Below are 16,266 nucleotides of genomic sequence, written 5' to 3'. Positions count from 1 at the left end.
AAGGTTCTACCCATTGTGAGCAACTCTGTGAGCAAATATTCCCACAGTTTAAGCAATTTTTGGATTTCACTGTGGTCCATAAAATCATCAAAAAATTCTGAGAATCTGAAGACGTTTCTCCATGTTAGTGGTAAAACAAAAAAAAACTACTATTGAATGCATGTGAACTTGGATCCCTCAGCCAACACCGTGTTAAAAAATGGCATTATTGAGTAAATAATTAGGTCATAACTAGATTTCAAGCTGAGATATTAATATTATCAGTGCCTTCACTATGCTTAAACCACCTAGTGCTTTAGGGCTGTTTCTCACTCTTTCGCCCCTTCCTCGCATAAACACCCTGCACATATGCCTCTGCCAAACAACAGAAGTGTCTGAAGATAATTTAAAGCTTCATCTCACTCGAGCTAAAGCATTTTGTGGCGGACAGAAATAGGTTCAGTGGAGATGATAGCTTGGCTCAATCGGTCCCTAGCTGCTACTCAAAGCAGCCGATTGGGATTCTGTAGGCAGGCTAGTACCAAGCTGTGTATGTGACATCCATTCCAAGCGTTTTTACTGGTTAAAAAAAACATTTGAACCAAATGGTGAAATATGTATGAAATGGAGATGAAACGGATTAAACCATACCACAATCCAAGCAATTCTATTGGAATTCAACAAAGAGGAGGTCAGAGGGGAGCTTACCCCGCCCCTGAGATGCAGTTACCCCTAGTTACTGATCCTTTACTCTCTGCTCAGGAGGGGCTGTGCTTCAATAAACGGATGTTAGAATATATTGTGGCAAAATGGGGTGGGTGGTGTCAGTGAGGTGCATGCTGTGTAGCTGGCGGATGGTGGGGGAAGGGAGGAGCGAGGAGAGAGCAAAGGGAGGAAACACTGGGCCGTTGTTAACACCAGTGCTATTGTACACCACATCCCATTTCAGGACCTCAGGTAAGAGGTTCATTCGATTTATCTTTTCTTTGTTTGACATGCTAAGGGATTTTATCATGATCATGTGCCTTCAGTTAGTTATTTTTATTCTACATATGCACATTTAGTCAGCTGTAATCATGTCCTTCTATAATTTGTAATAATGAATCACTGTTTGAGAACTACACAGCAGTCAGTCACTTATGTCGCTGATGCACATCCAATATCGGTTAGCTCGAGTATTGTTGCTGTATTGTCTTTTTGTACTTGTGTTTCAGTGCCTGCTATTTGAGCTGCCGGGGTCGTAGCAAATTAATTCCGATAATCACGAATGATTGAAGGGTCAAAACTGGAAAGCTGTCAAATGGATGCTGAAAAGAGACGGCAGGGCACTGAAGGGTGTGTCTGACAGAGAGCTGAAGAAGGATTAATGATGAGTTGCCAGAGCTGATTCATGCTGTCGTACATCAATAGTATCTCTACCTCACAAAAAATCTGATAAATGTCAAAGTTTGGCTAATTTTACCTGCTACGACTGTTTGCCGCTGCATTTTCTGAATCATCCGGCAGATTATTTATTACTTAATGTGTGCGAAGAAGATTATTTGTTTTTGTGACTTTGTCGTGCACTCATTCATCTTGATGATTGCACATAAGTTATTTCTCAACTAATTTTCCTGGCAACGCACTTTAAAAACATTGGAGACCATACTAAGCCACTTTATGAGACACATTTTCCATAAAAAAAAAAAAAAGACAAAGAGGCATCTGATGTCAATTCAACAACATAAGGTCAAACCCCAGCATTTGCTGTCATTTTGATGTTGAATTGACATCAGATGCCCACTGGGACCACCAGATTGGAATTCACATTTGATAAAGTGATAAATGATAAAGTCACTCTATATGTTCATTTCAAAGTTGAAGTGAATCCTGCAGACTGACTAATGTCCTTTTTCAGTCCAGTCTCTTCTTATTCCTAAACCCAAATTGACTCCTATATTTTCATCTGTGTCTTTTTGCTTCTTAGGAACAAACTGTAACGATGCATGGCCTGTAAACCACCAAACATGTCTCAAAGGAAGAGGCCAGGAGCCCACTGTGTGGTTCCTCCAGTCTCCAGCTCCTGTCCTTCACCTCATCCTACAGAATCAAATGATTTGAAAGCAGTTCATCCTCGGCAGCCGCCGACCCGCTACCCCAAGGAATCACGTGCATCAAAACCCCTTCCCCGTACCTGTAAGGGACATTATTCCTCTCACAAGTGTGAAGATGAGGTTCTGAACAGCTGTCCTGAAGTGGATGCGGATGCTGATGTTGAACTGAAGCGATATGGCAATCAAGCAGATGTAGAAATAGAGGCCCAGCGACCTGCAACACCCTCAGCGGCTGACCATGAGCAAGATAACCACAACCAGGCGGACTTTCATGATGGAGCTGACAGTCTGGATGATGACTCTTGCTCTGACTACATTAACAATACATCAGAGGATGAGGAAGACTATGATGACGGTGAGTGATATCATCAGTGAATATGATGAGTACAAAAAAATATTGTAACCTCAGCAAGCTGGTCATCTCGTTTCAAAACAAAAATGTGAAAACAGCAAAACATGGTACTGAATTACAATGCACCGTATTGTTCAGGTGAAATTATAGAGCTGGTTTTTTTTTAGGTCTTCTCTGCCAAAGGTGTTTTATTTTCTTTGGATACCGGTGTCGATTTAGTGTTGATAAAGTTCAGTTTTGCCAGAGCGCTCTACCAAGTGCCGTTGTTATTATTGCCCTATAAAGAATCAACCCTAAATGTTTATTAACTTCCAGGGCTGGCAGAGGAGGATGAAGGTGTTACTTACTACATCCGGTACTGTCCCGAGGATGAGAGCTACATGGAAGGTATGGACTGCAGCAGCCAAGGAGACTGCAAACATGGTCACGAGCGGGCCTGTATTATGCAGCCAAATGAAGGTCACACCGAGGGCCAGGAGCCAGTTGAAGGGTGGACTGAAGAAGGAGAGGCAGAGGTGAGAGAGGAGGAGTGGGCTGAAGATGAAGAGGAAGAAGAAGACGAAGAAGAAGAAAGTGCAGCCAAGGAAGAGTGGAGAGAAGAGGAGGAAGGCATGAGAGAGGCCTGGAGGGAAGGAGAGGAAGAAGGTGGCGAGGAATGGAGCGAGGAGAACACAGCCAGGCAAGAGCACTGGGCCGTTGGTAGTGACAGGCACAGGGTGGAGGAGTGGGCTGAGGGTGAGGGGGAGGTACGCTGTGAGGTGGTGGAGCAAGACCCAGACGAACAGATATACAATGGACGACCAGAACCAATCCTGGACCATAACCATCACAATCTCCACCAACAACATTCTGCCATGCAGGACGCCTCACACACGTGTCCGCCTGAGGAGGACGACGAGGACGATGCAGAGAGCGAGGAGTATTGCCCAAATGAGGAAGGAGATGAGGAAGGAGATGAACATGAGACACATGAACGGGCCTATAGTGGAGATTACTATGCCCCAGAGGACAATGGCAACTCTATGCACGTCTCTCCCTTCCGAAGCCGGAAGGTGTTAGTGGTTGAGGGGGAGACGGGCGAGGAAGCGGAGGAGGACATTGACCAAATAGTTGCGGAGATCAAGATGAGTATGAGCATGGGGAGCCTGAGTAGTGGCACTGATCAAAGTCCAGAAGAACTAGCCCAGGACCCGCCCACAGGTGACTACCTTCACGCCAAGCCCAACACGACCACATACCCGATCGCTCACCATTGCCATGACAGCAGACCCAAGTCCCTCAACCTGCCTTCTGTGCATCATAACAACCCAGACCTCCAGAGGGGCCTCAAGATCCAACCCCATTCCCCAGAAGATCAACAGAGATGGCAACAGGAGCAGGTGAGCTGGGAGCCTTTTTGCTTGATCGTAGCAACAGCCTCCTTCTGGGTGGGTTCATCACATCAGTTGCAAATAAGATGGCAGTCTGCAGGATTTAACTGAATTTGAAGCAAGGGCTGCTTATTCACCTTTGCACATTGCTGGCAATCGTGTTTTTCAATGCACCAAGGCTCCAAAGCATTTTTCAGTACACTTTTTTTAGTACACTTTGATTTTGTAGTATTTCAAATATTGAGGCAGATATACAACATTTTGGAAGTTATCAACAAAAGCAACACAGCAATCCATATGTGCGCAATAGTTGTGCTGAAATGATATCCATAATTCATCTTCTGGATGACTGCCTGGTACGCTTGCTTTGGAATACAATATAAAAAAAAATGTGGCCAGGGGCAAGGCTGTGAGTTATACTGGAAATGAGAAATATTTCCCCAGAAAATAGGTATGTTCTTCCCCTTCTGCACATTCTTTGATTTGTCCTTGTTCTATATCACTGATGGAAGTGTGAACCACACAGAATTTTGGTTACATATACCGTTTTGTGGCACGGCATGGATTTTAGCATCACATCCCACAAATCTCATTAACGGCTGTTTGCAGAATACAGTGAATACTAATCAGGTCTTTAGGGCACTAATGTCGTACAGTATATGGACTGATTAATTTCAGCTCCATTGGCTTGACAGCGTTGCCTGTTCCGTTTGAATGTCACATTTCTACTTTTCATCTCTGCCCTCTCAGTGAGGAGCAGTTTTATTGGCAAGAGGCTTCATTTGTGTCAGTAATGGTCGAATGTTAATAAGCAGTAGCGCACGGCGAGATAGATGTATCCCGGGAAGTAGAGTTAATCCTCTCCCTGTGTGATTTCGTGCTGGCAGACCTGCTTACAACCATCTATTAGCTGGGAGCTGAGAGAAAATACTAGATTGAATGAAGGGCAAATGAAAGACATCATCGTCATGACTCACTTTTTTTGAAATCCTAACAAGTTGGGATCTGTTCAAAATATAGGCAGATGTGTTGTATTTTCTATCTGTCCATTTTTTTCTGTAGCAAGCTCCTCAATAGCTTCCTTGCAACTGTCCTGTTTGCGTGTCTTGTTCACACGTGTTTTTGTTGACCTGTCAGGTGAACAATGGTGCTGAGCAGCCCAGAAAACAGCAGCGCTCTGACCTGAATGTTCCCCTGGAGAACAACAACGTACAAGATGTAAGATTTGAACCCTGCTGATATATTCTGTGATTCCTGTGCACAAATCTTCAAGTCTACTTAAAACTGCAGATTTTGCTGTTTTGATGTCTGTGACTGCATAAATGAATCATTTTGGATTTATACCTCAACACGACCTCTGCTTATACTTTGATGGATTTCCCCTAAGTGAGCGACGTGCCTGAAAGTCGTATTTCAGTGAAGAGACGCAGGTGTCTTCTGAACATGCATTTATATTTAAATGCCGTAAGAATAAGCTGAATAGTAATCATGTCACAACTCACAGCCAGAGAACATTTCTCCTTCTTTCTTTATAGTTTATACTGACTTCCACAGAAATGTCTTTGCTTAGTCTAACTCGACTTACATTGTATCGCAACATAACACGATTATGTTTTTGTTTTCCAGACGACCAAAAAAGTCGCGTCGTTCCCCAGCTTTGTTGACGGTAAGTTCATTTCTCCGTGCACCTGCTCTATGTTAACCTCAAAGCCAAGCAATGGCGTGGGGAGACACTGAGCTCCACTTCCCGTCTATCCCACGGCAGGCCTAGTTGAGCTACTAGTGTGCTCTTTCCCTGCCTGCTGACAGATGTTAGATCAAATGATGAGTGAGGGCCTAAGCTGCCTGTCTGCTTCCTGGGATTGTGACAGCAACATGTCCCAAAGTGGCTGGTTTGTCCTCATTTGCATATCACAGGCAGATTCATCTCAACCTAGGCTTCCTCACACGTCACACTCTCCCCATTTTAATGCTCACACAATCTATTATTGTTCTATCGCCACGGTGCTTGGCTCTTTGACCAAAGCCACACCACAAACCCTGTCAGACGGCCCTCCCATTAAGACTCTTCCTTTCTCCCTGGCGTAGTCCCAGGACCCTGCGAGCCAGAAGATCTGATTGATGGAATCATCTTTGCTGCTAACTACCTGGGCTCCACTCAGCTGCTATCTGAGAGAAACCCTTCCAAAAACATCCGCATGATGCAAGCCCAGGAGGCAGTAAGCAGGGTTAAGGTACTGAAAGACCAGATGAATATTATATTGGTCATGTGAGGAACGATATGCTTCAGTTAGATGATGTCAAACACATTTTCATTGCTGAATTATTAGATGAGCAATTCAGGCAACAAAGTGACTGCTGTAAGGCTACCAAATTGGACGACTTGCTCCGACCCAGTCAACAGGGATTATTATTTTTTTTTTTTCCAAATTTACATAAAAAATGGGTAAATTCACAACAAACTGCTGGCGTACAAGGAATGATTTGGACACTTGTGTATTTTGTGTGCTGTACAGGAAGACATGCCTCTATTTTGTTAATTGTGATTTTTTTTTCTCACAAAAGCATTGACAAGACTTGATTTTGTCCCATTAAATTTGTTTTGAACATGAAAGAAAAATAATTGCCAATGACAGGCAGTGGAGTAATGCCGAAGTTTTCCTCATTTTAGATAACGTGAGGGAAGGCCCAAGTCAACACAATAGTCGTTAATTAAGAGCACACAAAAAAAACCTTCCCTCTCACATTCACACACTGCTGCAAACTGAAATGCGAAACCACTCATTTTGAATCCTGATGTTACCATATTACACCAAGTAGATTTTCTTTTCAAATGAAACCATCAAAATAATTAGACAAAATCTAAAATATTATATTATAATGTAAAAGAACAAGCTCACTTTTCATTTGTATTGAATATGCTGTCTCTGGGTTTCATCTTAATAAGAAAGTCTAGTATTTGCATACACTATTGTGAAGGTGACAGTCAGACACTAAGGCTCATTTTGTATTGTCTGGAGGAAATCAAGGCCTACATGGCGCTGAATCTCTTGAATTTAAATGAAAACAACTAAACAGCAACAATTATATTGATACTGTTTGGTCCCAGTGGCCGTTGTACATTCCACTCTGTTGATTTGGGCCTAATCTAAAGCCAACAGTCTCGAAATGGGGCATTAAATTGGACAGTGATTTTAAATTGGACTGGCAAGTCGGTGCTGTTTTAAATGGAGCTTTTTTTTCTTCATTGTTTCTTCTCCTTTCTCAACAGCACTTAGAAGTAACCCATGCCTTTGTTACATAGTAAATGTGCTCTCACTTGTATAAATACTGACTTACGATGATGCTCTTTATTTTGGAATCAGCCTGCCCTCCTTCAAGCCTCTTCAATTGTTCCAAAATGGAGCATATAACTGCAATTCTACCTGCAGTGGCTTTTCTGTCCATAACAAGATTGTTTTATCCTTTTTCAAATCTTTAAATAGTCTTGCCTCAGCTTTCATCGCAAATTTTAAGAGTTGAGGATGAAGCAATATCCAAGTCAACAAGATAGTCTCTAGTTGAAAACTATACTGAAAGGCACACTTTACGCTCTATTTTTATGACGAGTGCGTGTAGCTCCCAATGAGCAGTGTCAATCTGCACGGACGTTCGTTCATCCGAGTAAACACGAGCATATTTTTTTAAAAAAGACCATTGTGAGCCTGAATAGAGCCAGGCCACTCACTGCCAGTCGATGGAGACATCGCTTCGCAGAAAAGGACATGGCAATGTGTGCGTGACTGTTGCACAGTGACTGCTTTTAGCCAGTGTAGCAGCAGATACCAGCGCTGATCGTTTGTGCCATCCCGCCACCAAAGCTGTGGCATGTTTTCAAAATTATAATGATGATAATTATAGTGCATTCAGTTAACTGATTTTCTACAATGATTGTCATAAAGATGTCATAATTCCTCTGAGCTGATGAAATTCACCAAAATTGCATTAGACCAGTTGCATCAAGATTTATACATGGTCCAGGTAGGCGTGGCTTCACACCAACTTATTGCCGCCAGATCGTTATTTTGCCGGGCGTATCTTCAAGGACACACTCGTTCAATGGAATGAATTTCCAAATGCGTATTGAGTATTGTTAAAGGGAAAGGTGATGCAACACTGTGATAAATACACCCCTCTTCCAACTTCTCTAAAGCAAATTCAAAATGAATTTAAAACGAATCACTTTTGAAAGTCTTTGTAGCGTATTCGGTTGAACACAGATTGAAGAGGATTCGCAAAACATTCTAATTTCCGTCTTAACCCAATTTCATTGGGACTGTCGTTTGTATTTTCAATAAGAATACTTTTCATGATGCTGATCCACATAAATCACTCAACTTTATGTACATGTGCCACACTAAGCTTAAAGAAATAAATTAAGAGTAAATTGTAGCAAAGCCTTTGTAGGTTATTTATGCAACTCTTTTCTTCTTGGTACTGAGCGTTTGATAGAATATTTATGTGGCTTTATCCTCACTTACTCTTTTGTGCTGTCTGTCTCCTCCCTGCTTAGCTTTCCCAAAGCACAGAAGCTGTGGAAAGAGCAAATTGTGGAGGAGAAAACTTCACCCCCACCACAAACACACACAAAAAAAAAGAAAAAAGAAAAAAAAAGGCTTTTTGGATGGTCCAGTTCAATTCTAAAGATGGTGACCCAACCTTGCAGTTAATTTTTTTGAACAAGCTCATAGCTTAAGGTTATTGCTAATATATCTGATAATAAAAGGACTGTGCTTACCCGATTCCCAGACAGGCAGGCAGTCAGACAGACACACAGACACACACACACACACACACAGACACACACACACACACACACACACACACACACACACACACACACACACTCACAGTCCATGACACACTTACGTTCACATGAACTCACACAACTTGAGAAAGGCAATAGCACAGCTGTTTTTTGGTTTGGGGCTCTGTTGTCTTACCCTTTATTTACCTCCTTTATTTCCTTTCCTCCTGTTTTTGTGCTCCCTTATCCGCTGATCTTGTGTCATCCAAACTCCTGCCTGGCCACCCACCTGCCAGAGGGTACAGAAGGCTGCCAAAATCAAGAGAAAAGCGGTGTGTAATAAATGCAGCAAAAAGAAAGCATCTCACCTATTCTTTTCTCTTCTTTTTTGTTTGGGGGGGGTCATCAGTCTCTTAATCAGTATGTTTTCTGCTGTCATTTATTTCATATTTAACCAAATTTTTTTCTTTCTTTTTCTCGTTTGAAATTGCACAGTATGCATGCTTTTAAATAACCAATCAGTGACATGTTTCTTTGGCTGATGTTTGAATTCCAAAGAGGTGTAAATAAATGTAGGCATCACCTAATATTACATCTTACATTTACATATTGGTGTGATTTTAAAGTTTATTTATATAAGTTTTATTTGAGCCAGTAGAAAACTACACATCAACGACTAGAAAAACAACAACAGTTAACTGGCAAATCATTTCCAAATATAACCTAATTATAGAGGAAACCATTTAGAAATAATCATTTAAAAAAATCAACTCCACTTGGAGCAATGCTTCAGGTGTTGTAGAATTTCATCCATCATGCATATTGTTAGTCTTGAGAACGAAGGTTAAGAGGATGTTGGAGACCATCATAAGTGACACTGCAAGGTCTGATGTGGACGCATAGCAGACATGGGCGAGTTGCGGAGCTCAACTCCCATTTCATTTGCAGGCTTTCAAATGTCTTTTTAATGTGAATTGTTTTTTGTTCTGTGAAACCTCTGCATAAATAAAATAATACTGTATTGGTCAAATTGAATTTTGTGTAGTTATATTGTCTACTTAATATTTCCTTGCTAGAACAGCTTGCTTCCCTATTTATTTATTGTATTTACTTATTCATTTGTTTATTTACGCTTGTGATTGACTGCAAAGTGAACTGTTCATATATTTTATTTTTTCCAGAGCCAAGATGGAGACGCTCAAACCCTCACTGAAGTTGATTTATTTATCTCCACTCAAAGGATCAAGGTCCTCAATGCAGACTCACAAGTGAGTATGTTTCGCCAAGTGCTTTTTTTTCCACCTCGAGAAGGAACACTGTGTACTCACAAACAAGTGGAGGTCGCATTGTAGCTTCTCTTGAAATCCCACTGCAGATTTTATGACGTGACAGAGGATTAGAGCAGATTTTATAATACCCAAAATGCTTGACAAACATCTGTGCATGGAGGATGACTCAACACGTACATGATTTGCCGGCAGCTCGAATGTAGCACATGAACATTTATTCCTTTATACACTCAAATGTTTTTTCCTTATGTTGGCTCATTTACCTTGAGCCACGTTTTTTTTTTGTTATCCTTTTTAGTGTTAAAAAGGGCATTTTACTATGACTTGTTAAAAGAACAAAATGAAGTTGGATGATTCATTAGTCCCCTGTCAACCATCAGCCCCGTGTATCAGGGTTCGCACGTGTGTGTAAGCTTCGTGTGCTGCAATGTAGTGTCTACCCAGTCATCTTAATGTGTATTATCCTAGCATCATAAAATAAAACAGTTTTCAATGTGTCTCAAAGCGGCTTAAATGGGCTTTCTGATACTTAACCATAATGAGAACAATTCCAAAATGGAATGTAAAAACAATTCTAATTAGACTATCTATTCAACCACTACACACTACTACTAATCAAGTGATGAGCTAAACTGCAAATGCAAAATGGAATGATACAAGTAGTAAGTAGCGGTTTAAAAATGATTTCCATCATGGTAGCCTTTATGAAAGCATTATTATTTATCAAAACATTATGTACTAAATTGAGAGGGTGGGATGAGTAGCATATGTAGCCGTTTTCATCAACACAGACTCTGATCAATGTTTACTGCATATTATGAAAATCATTTTCTTAACAAATTAGTGTGCATTAAGTTTAAATACAGTCGCACCATGGTGTGAAATCTTTAATTATTGTTGTGTTAATGTGTCTGTAGGAAACAATGATGGACAACGCATTGCGCACCATTTCCTACATCGCTGATATTGGAAACATTGTGGTACTAATGGCGAGACGTCGAATGTCGCGTACAGCTTCTCAAGATTGCATCGAAACCACACCCGGGGCACCTGAGACAAAAAAGCAGTACAAAATGATATGCCACGTCTTTGAGTCTGAGGATGTAAGTTTCTTTAATGATGATGTTGTTTTTTTTCCTTGCTTGTTAAGTCTGAAGAGTAGCCTTTGTCATTGCGAAGTTGATGCCACATACTCACCTACGTATATTAGAGATCTGTATGAGGGTCATAATATGTTTTACCAATTTGGAAATATACAAAATAGGAATATCCATTAAAGCTGTTCAAATTCACAAATAAAATAATATTTATTATACATAAACTAATATCAAATTTGTGTTTTTTTTATTTATTTATAAAGAGGAATTGGCTCTGGGTAGCTAAAATGATTATGGCCTTAGAAAATGTGAACAAGACTCCTCCCTTGAGTTATTTTCAGCAATGATCTCATATTTTAATTATATATTATTATTCATTTATTTTATCACTGTGCTAAACTCATAGTTTTTGAAAAGCCCATAAAACTGATACAAAATGTTTTTTAATAATAATGTTTAATTTAACTTGAGCTCGGGGACTAAAGACAGGGACAGCTCTTCAGTCCAACGCTCTCCCAACTGAGCTATTTCAGCATTTCTGTCAGTGCTTCTGAAACAACAAAGTTAAAAAAACAGGGACCTTTAGATCACAAAAGGACAGCGCACCTGAGCTCGGGGACTAAAGATAGGGTACAATGCCAAAACCCGGGATTGAACCAGAGACCTCTAGATCTTCAGTTTAATGCTCTCCCAACTGAGCTATTTCGGCACTTTCGGTCGTGCTTCTGGACTACAAAGGTCGAAAACCAGGGACCTTTAGCTCCCAAAGGAGCCTGCACCTGAGCTCGGGGACTAAAGACCATGTACAATGCCAAAACCCAGAATAGAACGAGGGACATTCAGATGTTCAGGCTAACTATCTTCTGACTGAGCTATTTCAGAACTTCTGTCAAAGTTTCTGAAACAAAGGTCAAAAACCAGGGACCTTTAGATCGTAAAGGAAGTGCACCCAAGCTTGAGCACAATGCCGAAACCCGGGATCGAACCAGGGACCTTTAGATCTTCAGTCTAACGCTCTCCCAACTGAGCTATTTCGGCACTTCTGTCAGCATTTCTGAAACAACAAAGGTAAAAAAACAGGGACCTTTAGATCCAAAGACCGCACTTGAGCTCGGGGACTAAAAATAGGATACAATGCCGAAACCCGGGTTTGAACCAGGGACCTTTAGATCTTCAGTCTAATGCTCTCCCAACTGAGCTATTTCGCCACTTCTGTTGGTGCCTCTGGACTACAAAGGTAAAAAACCAGGGACCTTTAGCTCCCAAAGGAGACTGCACCTGAGCTCGGGGACTAAAGAGCATGTACAATGCCAAAACCCAGACTTGAATGAGGGACATTCAGATGTTCAGGCTAACTATCTGACTGAGCTATTTCAGAACTTCTGTCAAAGCTTCTGAAACAAAGGTAGAAAACCAGGGACCTTTAGATCTTCAGTCTAACGCTCTCCCAACTGAGCTATTTCGGCACTTCTGTCAGCATTTCTGAAACAACAAAGGTAAAAAAACAGGGACCTTTAGATCCAAAGACCGCACTTGAGCTCGGGGACTAAAGATAGGATACAATGCCGAAACCCGGGTTTGAACCAGGGACCTTTAGATCTTCAGTCTAATGCTCTCCCAACTGAGCTATTTCGCCACTTCTGTTGGTACCTCTGGACTACAAAGGTAAAAAACCAGGGACCTTTAGCTCCCAAAGGAGACTGCACCTGAGCTCGGGGACTAAAGAGAATGTACAATGCCAAAACCCAGACTTGAATGAGGGACATTCAGATGTTCAGGCTAACTATCTTCTGACTGAGCTATTTCAGAACTTTTGTCAAAGCTTCTGAAACAAAGGTAGAAAACCAGGGACCTTTAGGTCGTAAAGGAAGTGCACCCAAGCTTGGGCACAATGCCGAAACCCGGGATCGAACCAGGGACCTTTAGATCTTCAGTCTAACGCTCTCCCAACTGAGCTATTTCGGCACTTCTGTCGAAGTTTCTGAAACAACAAAGGTAAAAAAACAGGGACCTTTAGATCCAAAGACCGCACTTGAGCTCGGGGACTAAAGATAGGATACAATGCCGAAACCCGGGACCTTTAGATCTTCAGTCTAATGCTCTCCCAACTGAGCTATTTCGCCACTTCTGTTGGTGCCTCTGGACTACAAAGGTAAAAAACCAGGGACCTTTAGCTCCCAAAGGAGACTGCACCTGAGCTCGGGGACTAAAGAGCATGTACAATGCCAAAACCCAGACTTGAATGAGGGACATTCAGATGTTCAGGCTAACTATCTGACTGAGCTATTTCAGAACTTCTGTCAAAGCTTCTGAAACAAAGGTAGAAAACCAGGGACCTTTAGGTCGTAAAGGAAGTGCACCCAAGCTTGGGCACAATGCCGAAACCCGGGATCAAACCAGGGACCTTTAGATCTTCAGTCTAACGCTCTCCCAACTGAGCTATTTCGGCACTTCTGTCAGCATTTCTGAAACAACAAAGGTAAAAAAACAGGGACCTTTAGATCCAAAGACCGCACTTGAGCTCGGGGACTAAAGATAGGATACAATGCCGAAACTCGGGTTTGAACCAGGGACCTGTAGATCTTCAGTCTAATGCTCTCCCAACTGAGCTATTTCGGCACTTCTGTTGGTGCCTCTGGACTACAAAGGTCGAAAACCAGGGACCTTTAGCTCCCAAAGAAGCCTGCACCTGAGCTCGGGGACTAAAGACCATGTACAATGCCAAAACCCAGAATAGAACGAGGGACATTCAGATGTTCAGGCTAACTATCTTCTGACTGAGCTATTTCAGAACTTCTGTCAATGTTACTGAAACAAAGGTCAAAAACCAGGGACCTTTAGGTCGTAAAGGAAGTGCACCCAAGCTTGGGTACAATGCCGAAACCCGGGATCGAACCAGGGACCTTTAGATCTTCAGTCTAACGCTCTCCCAACTGAGCTATTTCGGCACTTCTGTCAGCATTTCTGAAACAACAAAGGTAAAAAATCAGGGACCTTTAGATCCAAAGACCGCACTTGAGCTCGGGGACTAAAGATAGGATACAATGCCGAAACCCGGGTTTGAACCAGGGACCTTTAGATCTTCAGTCTAATGCTCTCCCAAATGAGCTATTTCGGCAGTTCTGTTGGTGCCTCTGGACTACAAAGGTCGAAAACCAGGGACCTTTAGCTCCCAAAGGAGCCTGCACCTGAGCTCGGGGACTAAAGACCATGTACAATGCCAAAACCCAGAATAGAACGAGGGACATTCAGATGTTCAGGCTAACTATCTTCTGACTGAGCTATTTCAGAACTTCTGTCAAAGTTTCTGAAACAAAGGTCAAAAACCAGGGACCTTTAGGTCGTAAAGGAAGTGCACCCAAGCTTGGGCACAATGCCGAAACCCGGGATCGAACCAGGGACCTTTAGATCTTCAGTCTAACGCTCTCCCAACTGAGCTATTTCGGCACTTCTGTCAGCATTTCTGAAACAACAAAGGTAAAAAAACAGGGACCTTTAGATCCAAAGACCGCACTTGAGCTCGGGGACTAAAGATAGGATACAATGCCGAAACCCGGGTTTGAACCAGGGACCTTTAGATCTTCAGTCTAATGCTCTCCCAACTGAGCTATTTCGCCACTTCTGTTGGTACCTCTGGACTACAAAGGTAAAAAACCAGGGACCTTTAGCTCCCAAAGGAGACTGCACCTGAGCTCGGGGACTAAAGAGCATGTACAATGCCAAAACCCAGACTTGAATGAGGGACATTCAGATGTTCAGGCTAACTATCTTCTGACTGAGCTATTTCAGAACTTTTGTCAAAGCTTCTGAAACAAAGGTAGAAAACCAGGGACCTTTAGGTCGTAAAGGAAGTGCACCCAAGCTTGGGCACAATGCCGAAACCCGGGATCGAACCAGGGACCTTTAGATCTTCAGTCTAACGCTCTCCCAACTGAGCTATTTCGGCACTTCTGTCGAAGTTTCTGAAACAACAAAGGTAAAAAAACAGGGACCTTTAGATCCAAAGACCGCACTTGAGCTCGGGGACTAAAGATAGGATACAATGCCGAAACCCGGGACCTTTAGATCTTCAGTCTAATGCTCTCCCAACTGAGCTATTTCGCCACTTCTGTTGGTGCCTCTGGACTACAAAGGTAAAAAACCAGGGACCTTTAGCTCCCAAAGGAGACTGCACCTGAGCTCGGGGACTAAAGAGCATGTACAATGCCAAAACCCAGACTTGAATGAGGGACATTCAGATGTTCAGGCTAACTATCTTCTGACTGAGCTATTTCAGAACTTCTGTCAAAGCTTCTGAAACAAAGGTAGAAAACCAGGGACCTTTAGGTCGTAAAGGAAGTGCACCCAAGCTTGGGCACAATGCCGAAACCCGGGATCGAACCAGGGACCTTTAGATCTTCAGTCTAACGCTCTCCCAACTGAGCTATTTCGGCACTTCTGTCAGCTTTTCTGAAACAACAAAGGTAAAAAAACAGGGACCTTTAGATCCAAAGACCGCACTTGAGCTCGGGGACTAAAGATAGGATACAATGCCGAAACCCGGGACCTTTAGATCTTCAGTCTAATGCTCTCCCAACTGAGCTATTTCGGCACTTTCGGTTGTGCTTCTGGACTACAAAGGTCGAAAACCAGGGACCTTTAGCTCCCAAAGGAGCCTGCACCTGAGCTCGGGGACTAAAGACCATGTACAATGCCAAAACCCAGAATAGAACGAGGGACATTCAGATGTTCAGGCTAACTATCTTCTGACTGAGCTATTTCAAAACTTCTGTCAAAGTTTCTGAAACAAAGGTCAAAAACCAGGGACCTTTAGGTCGTAAAGGAAGTGCACCCAAGGTTGGGCACAATGCCAAAACCCGGGATCGAACCAGGGACCTTTAGATCTTCAGTCTAACGCTCTCCGAACTGAGCTATTTCGGCACTTCTGTCGGTGCTTCTGAAACAACAAAGTTGAAAAAACAGGGACCTTTAGATCACAAGGACAGCGGACCTGAGCTCGGGGACTAAAGATAGGGTACAATGCCGAAACCCGGGATTGAACCAGGGACCTTTAGATCTTCAGTCTAATGCTCTCCCAACTGAGCTATTTCGCCACCTCTGTTGGTGCCTCTGGACTACAAAGGTAAAAAACGAGGGACCTTTAGCTCCCAAAGGAGACTGCACCTGAGCTCGGGGACTAAAGAGCATGTACAATGCCAAAACCCAGACTTGAATGAGGGACATTCAGATGTTCAGGCTAACTATCTTCTGACTGAGCTATTTCAGAACTTCTGTCAAAGCTTCTGAAACAAAGGTAAAAA

The 16,266-nt window shown here is 42.5% G+C and overlaps 1 protein-coding gene and 15 non-coding genes across 17 annotated transcripts in view; 1 reads left to right on the top strand and 15 right to left on the bottom strand.

Annotated features, from left to right (window-relative positions):
* Nucleotides 1–16,266, top strand: part of apba2b (amyloid beta (A4) precursor protein-binding, family A, member 2b) — a 33,366-nt gene that overhangs the window by 11,324 nt on the left and 5,776 nt on the right. Inside the window, exons 2-9 of one of the 2 annotated variants that reach the window (XM_085907938.1) lie at nucleotides 1,946–2,427; nucleotides 2,740–3,803; nucleotides 4,932–5,012; nucleotides 5,421–5,460; nucleotides 5,883–6,028; nucleotides 8,877–8,912; nucleotides 9,762–9,848; nucleotides 10,787–10,972. In XM_085907938.1, coding sequence (XP_085764064.1) covers nucleotides 1,965–2,427; nucleotides 2,740–3,803; nucleotides 4,932–5,012; nucleotides 5,421–5,460; nucleotides 5,883–6,028; nucleotides 8,877–8,912; nucleotides 9,762–9,848; nucleotides 10,787–10,972 — 2,103 coding nt within the window. In that variant the 5' untranslated portion in view covers nucleotides 1,946–1,964. The remainder of the gene's footprint in view (nucleotides 1–1,945; nucleotides 2,428–2,739; nucleotides 3,804–4,931; nucleotides 5,013–5,420; nucleotides 5,461–5,882; nucleotides 6,029–8,876; nucleotides 8,913–9,761; nucleotides 9,849–10,786; nucleotides 10,973–16,266) is intronic. The other variant, XM_085907937.1, reaches the window with a different exon arrangement.
* Nucleotides 11,603–11,675, bottom strand: trnaf-gaa (transfer RNA phenylalanine (anticodon GAA)). Its single transcript has one exon. It is a non-coding gene; the product is annotated as a tRNA-Phe (tRNA).
* trnaf-gaa (transfer RNA phenylalanine (anticodon GAA)) lies at nucleotides 11,932–12,004 on the bottom strand. The gene has a single exon. It is a non-coding gene; the product is annotated as a tRNA-Phe (tRNA).
* Nucleotides 12,102–12,174, bottom strand: trnaf-gaa (transfer RNA phenylalanine (anticodon GAA)). Its single transcript has one exon. It is a non-coding gene; the product is annotated as a tRNA-Phe (tRNA).
* trnaf-gaa (transfer RNA phenylalanine (anticodon GAA)) lies at nucleotides 12,530–12,602 on the bottom strand. Its single transcript has one exon. It is a non-coding gene; the product is annotated as a tRNA-Phe (tRNA).
* Nucleotides 12,859–12,931, bottom strand: trnaf-gaa (transfer RNA phenylalanine (anticodon GAA)). Its single transcript has one exon. It is a non-coding gene; the product is annotated as a tRNA-Phe (tRNA).
* On the bottom strand, nucleotides 13,343–13,415 carry trnaf-gaa (transfer RNA phenylalanine (anticodon GAA)). The gene has a single exon. It is a non-coding gene; the product is annotated as a tRNA-Phe (tRNA).
* Nucleotides 13,513–13,585, bottom strand: trnaf-gaa (transfer RNA phenylalanine (anticodon GAA)). The gene has a single exon. It is a non-coding gene; the product is annotated as a tRNA-Phe (tRNA).
* trnaf-gaa (transfer RNA phenylalanine (anticodon GAA)) lies at nucleotides 13,842–13,914 on the bottom strand. The gene has a single exon. It is a non-coding gene; the product is annotated as a tRNA-Phe (tRNA).
* Nucleotides 14,012–14,084, bottom strand: trnaf-gaa (transfer RNA phenylalanine (anticodon GAA)). The gene has a single exon. It is a non-coding gene; the product is annotated as a tRNA-Phe (tRNA).
* trnaf-gaa (transfer RNA phenylalanine (anticodon GAA)) lies at nucleotides 14,341–14,413 on the bottom strand. The gene has a single exon. It is a non-coding gene; the product is annotated as a tRNA-Phe (tRNA).
* trnaf-gaa (transfer RNA phenylalanine (anticodon GAA)) lies at nucleotides 14,511–14,583 on the bottom strand. Its single transcript has one exon. It is a non-coding gene; the product is annotated as a tRNA-Phe (tRNA).
* On the bottom strand, nucleotides 14,840–14,912 carry trnaf-gaa (transfer RNA phenylalanine (anticodon GAA)). Its single transcript has one exon. It is a non-coding gene; the product is annotated as a tRNA-Phe (tRNA).
* On the bottom strand, nucleotides 15,327–15,399 carry trnaf-gaa (transfer RNA phenylalanine (anticodon GAA)). The gene has a single exon. It is a non-coding gene; the product is annotated as a tRNA-Phe (tRNA).
* Nucleotides 15,814–15,886, bottom strand: trnaf-gaa (transfer RNA phenylalanine (anticodon GAA)). The gene has a single exon. It is a non-coding gene; the product is annotated as a tRNA-Phe (tRNA).
* Nucleotides 15,987–16,059, bottom strand: trnaf-gaa (transfer RNA phenylalanine (anticodon GAA)). Its single transcript has one exon. It is a non-coding gene; the product is annotated as a tRNA-Phe (tRNA).

This window comes from Syngnathus leptorhynchus, chromosome 3, assembly GCF_054491065.1.
Source record: "Syngnathus leptorhynchus isolate UIUO chromosome 3, UIUO_Slep, whole genome shotgun sequence".
NCBI lineage: Eukaryota > Metazoa > Chordata > Actinopteri > Syngnathiformes > Syngnathidae > Syngnathus > Syngnathus leptorhynchus.
This window is presented reverse-complemented; position numbering and strand designations above follow the sequence as displayed.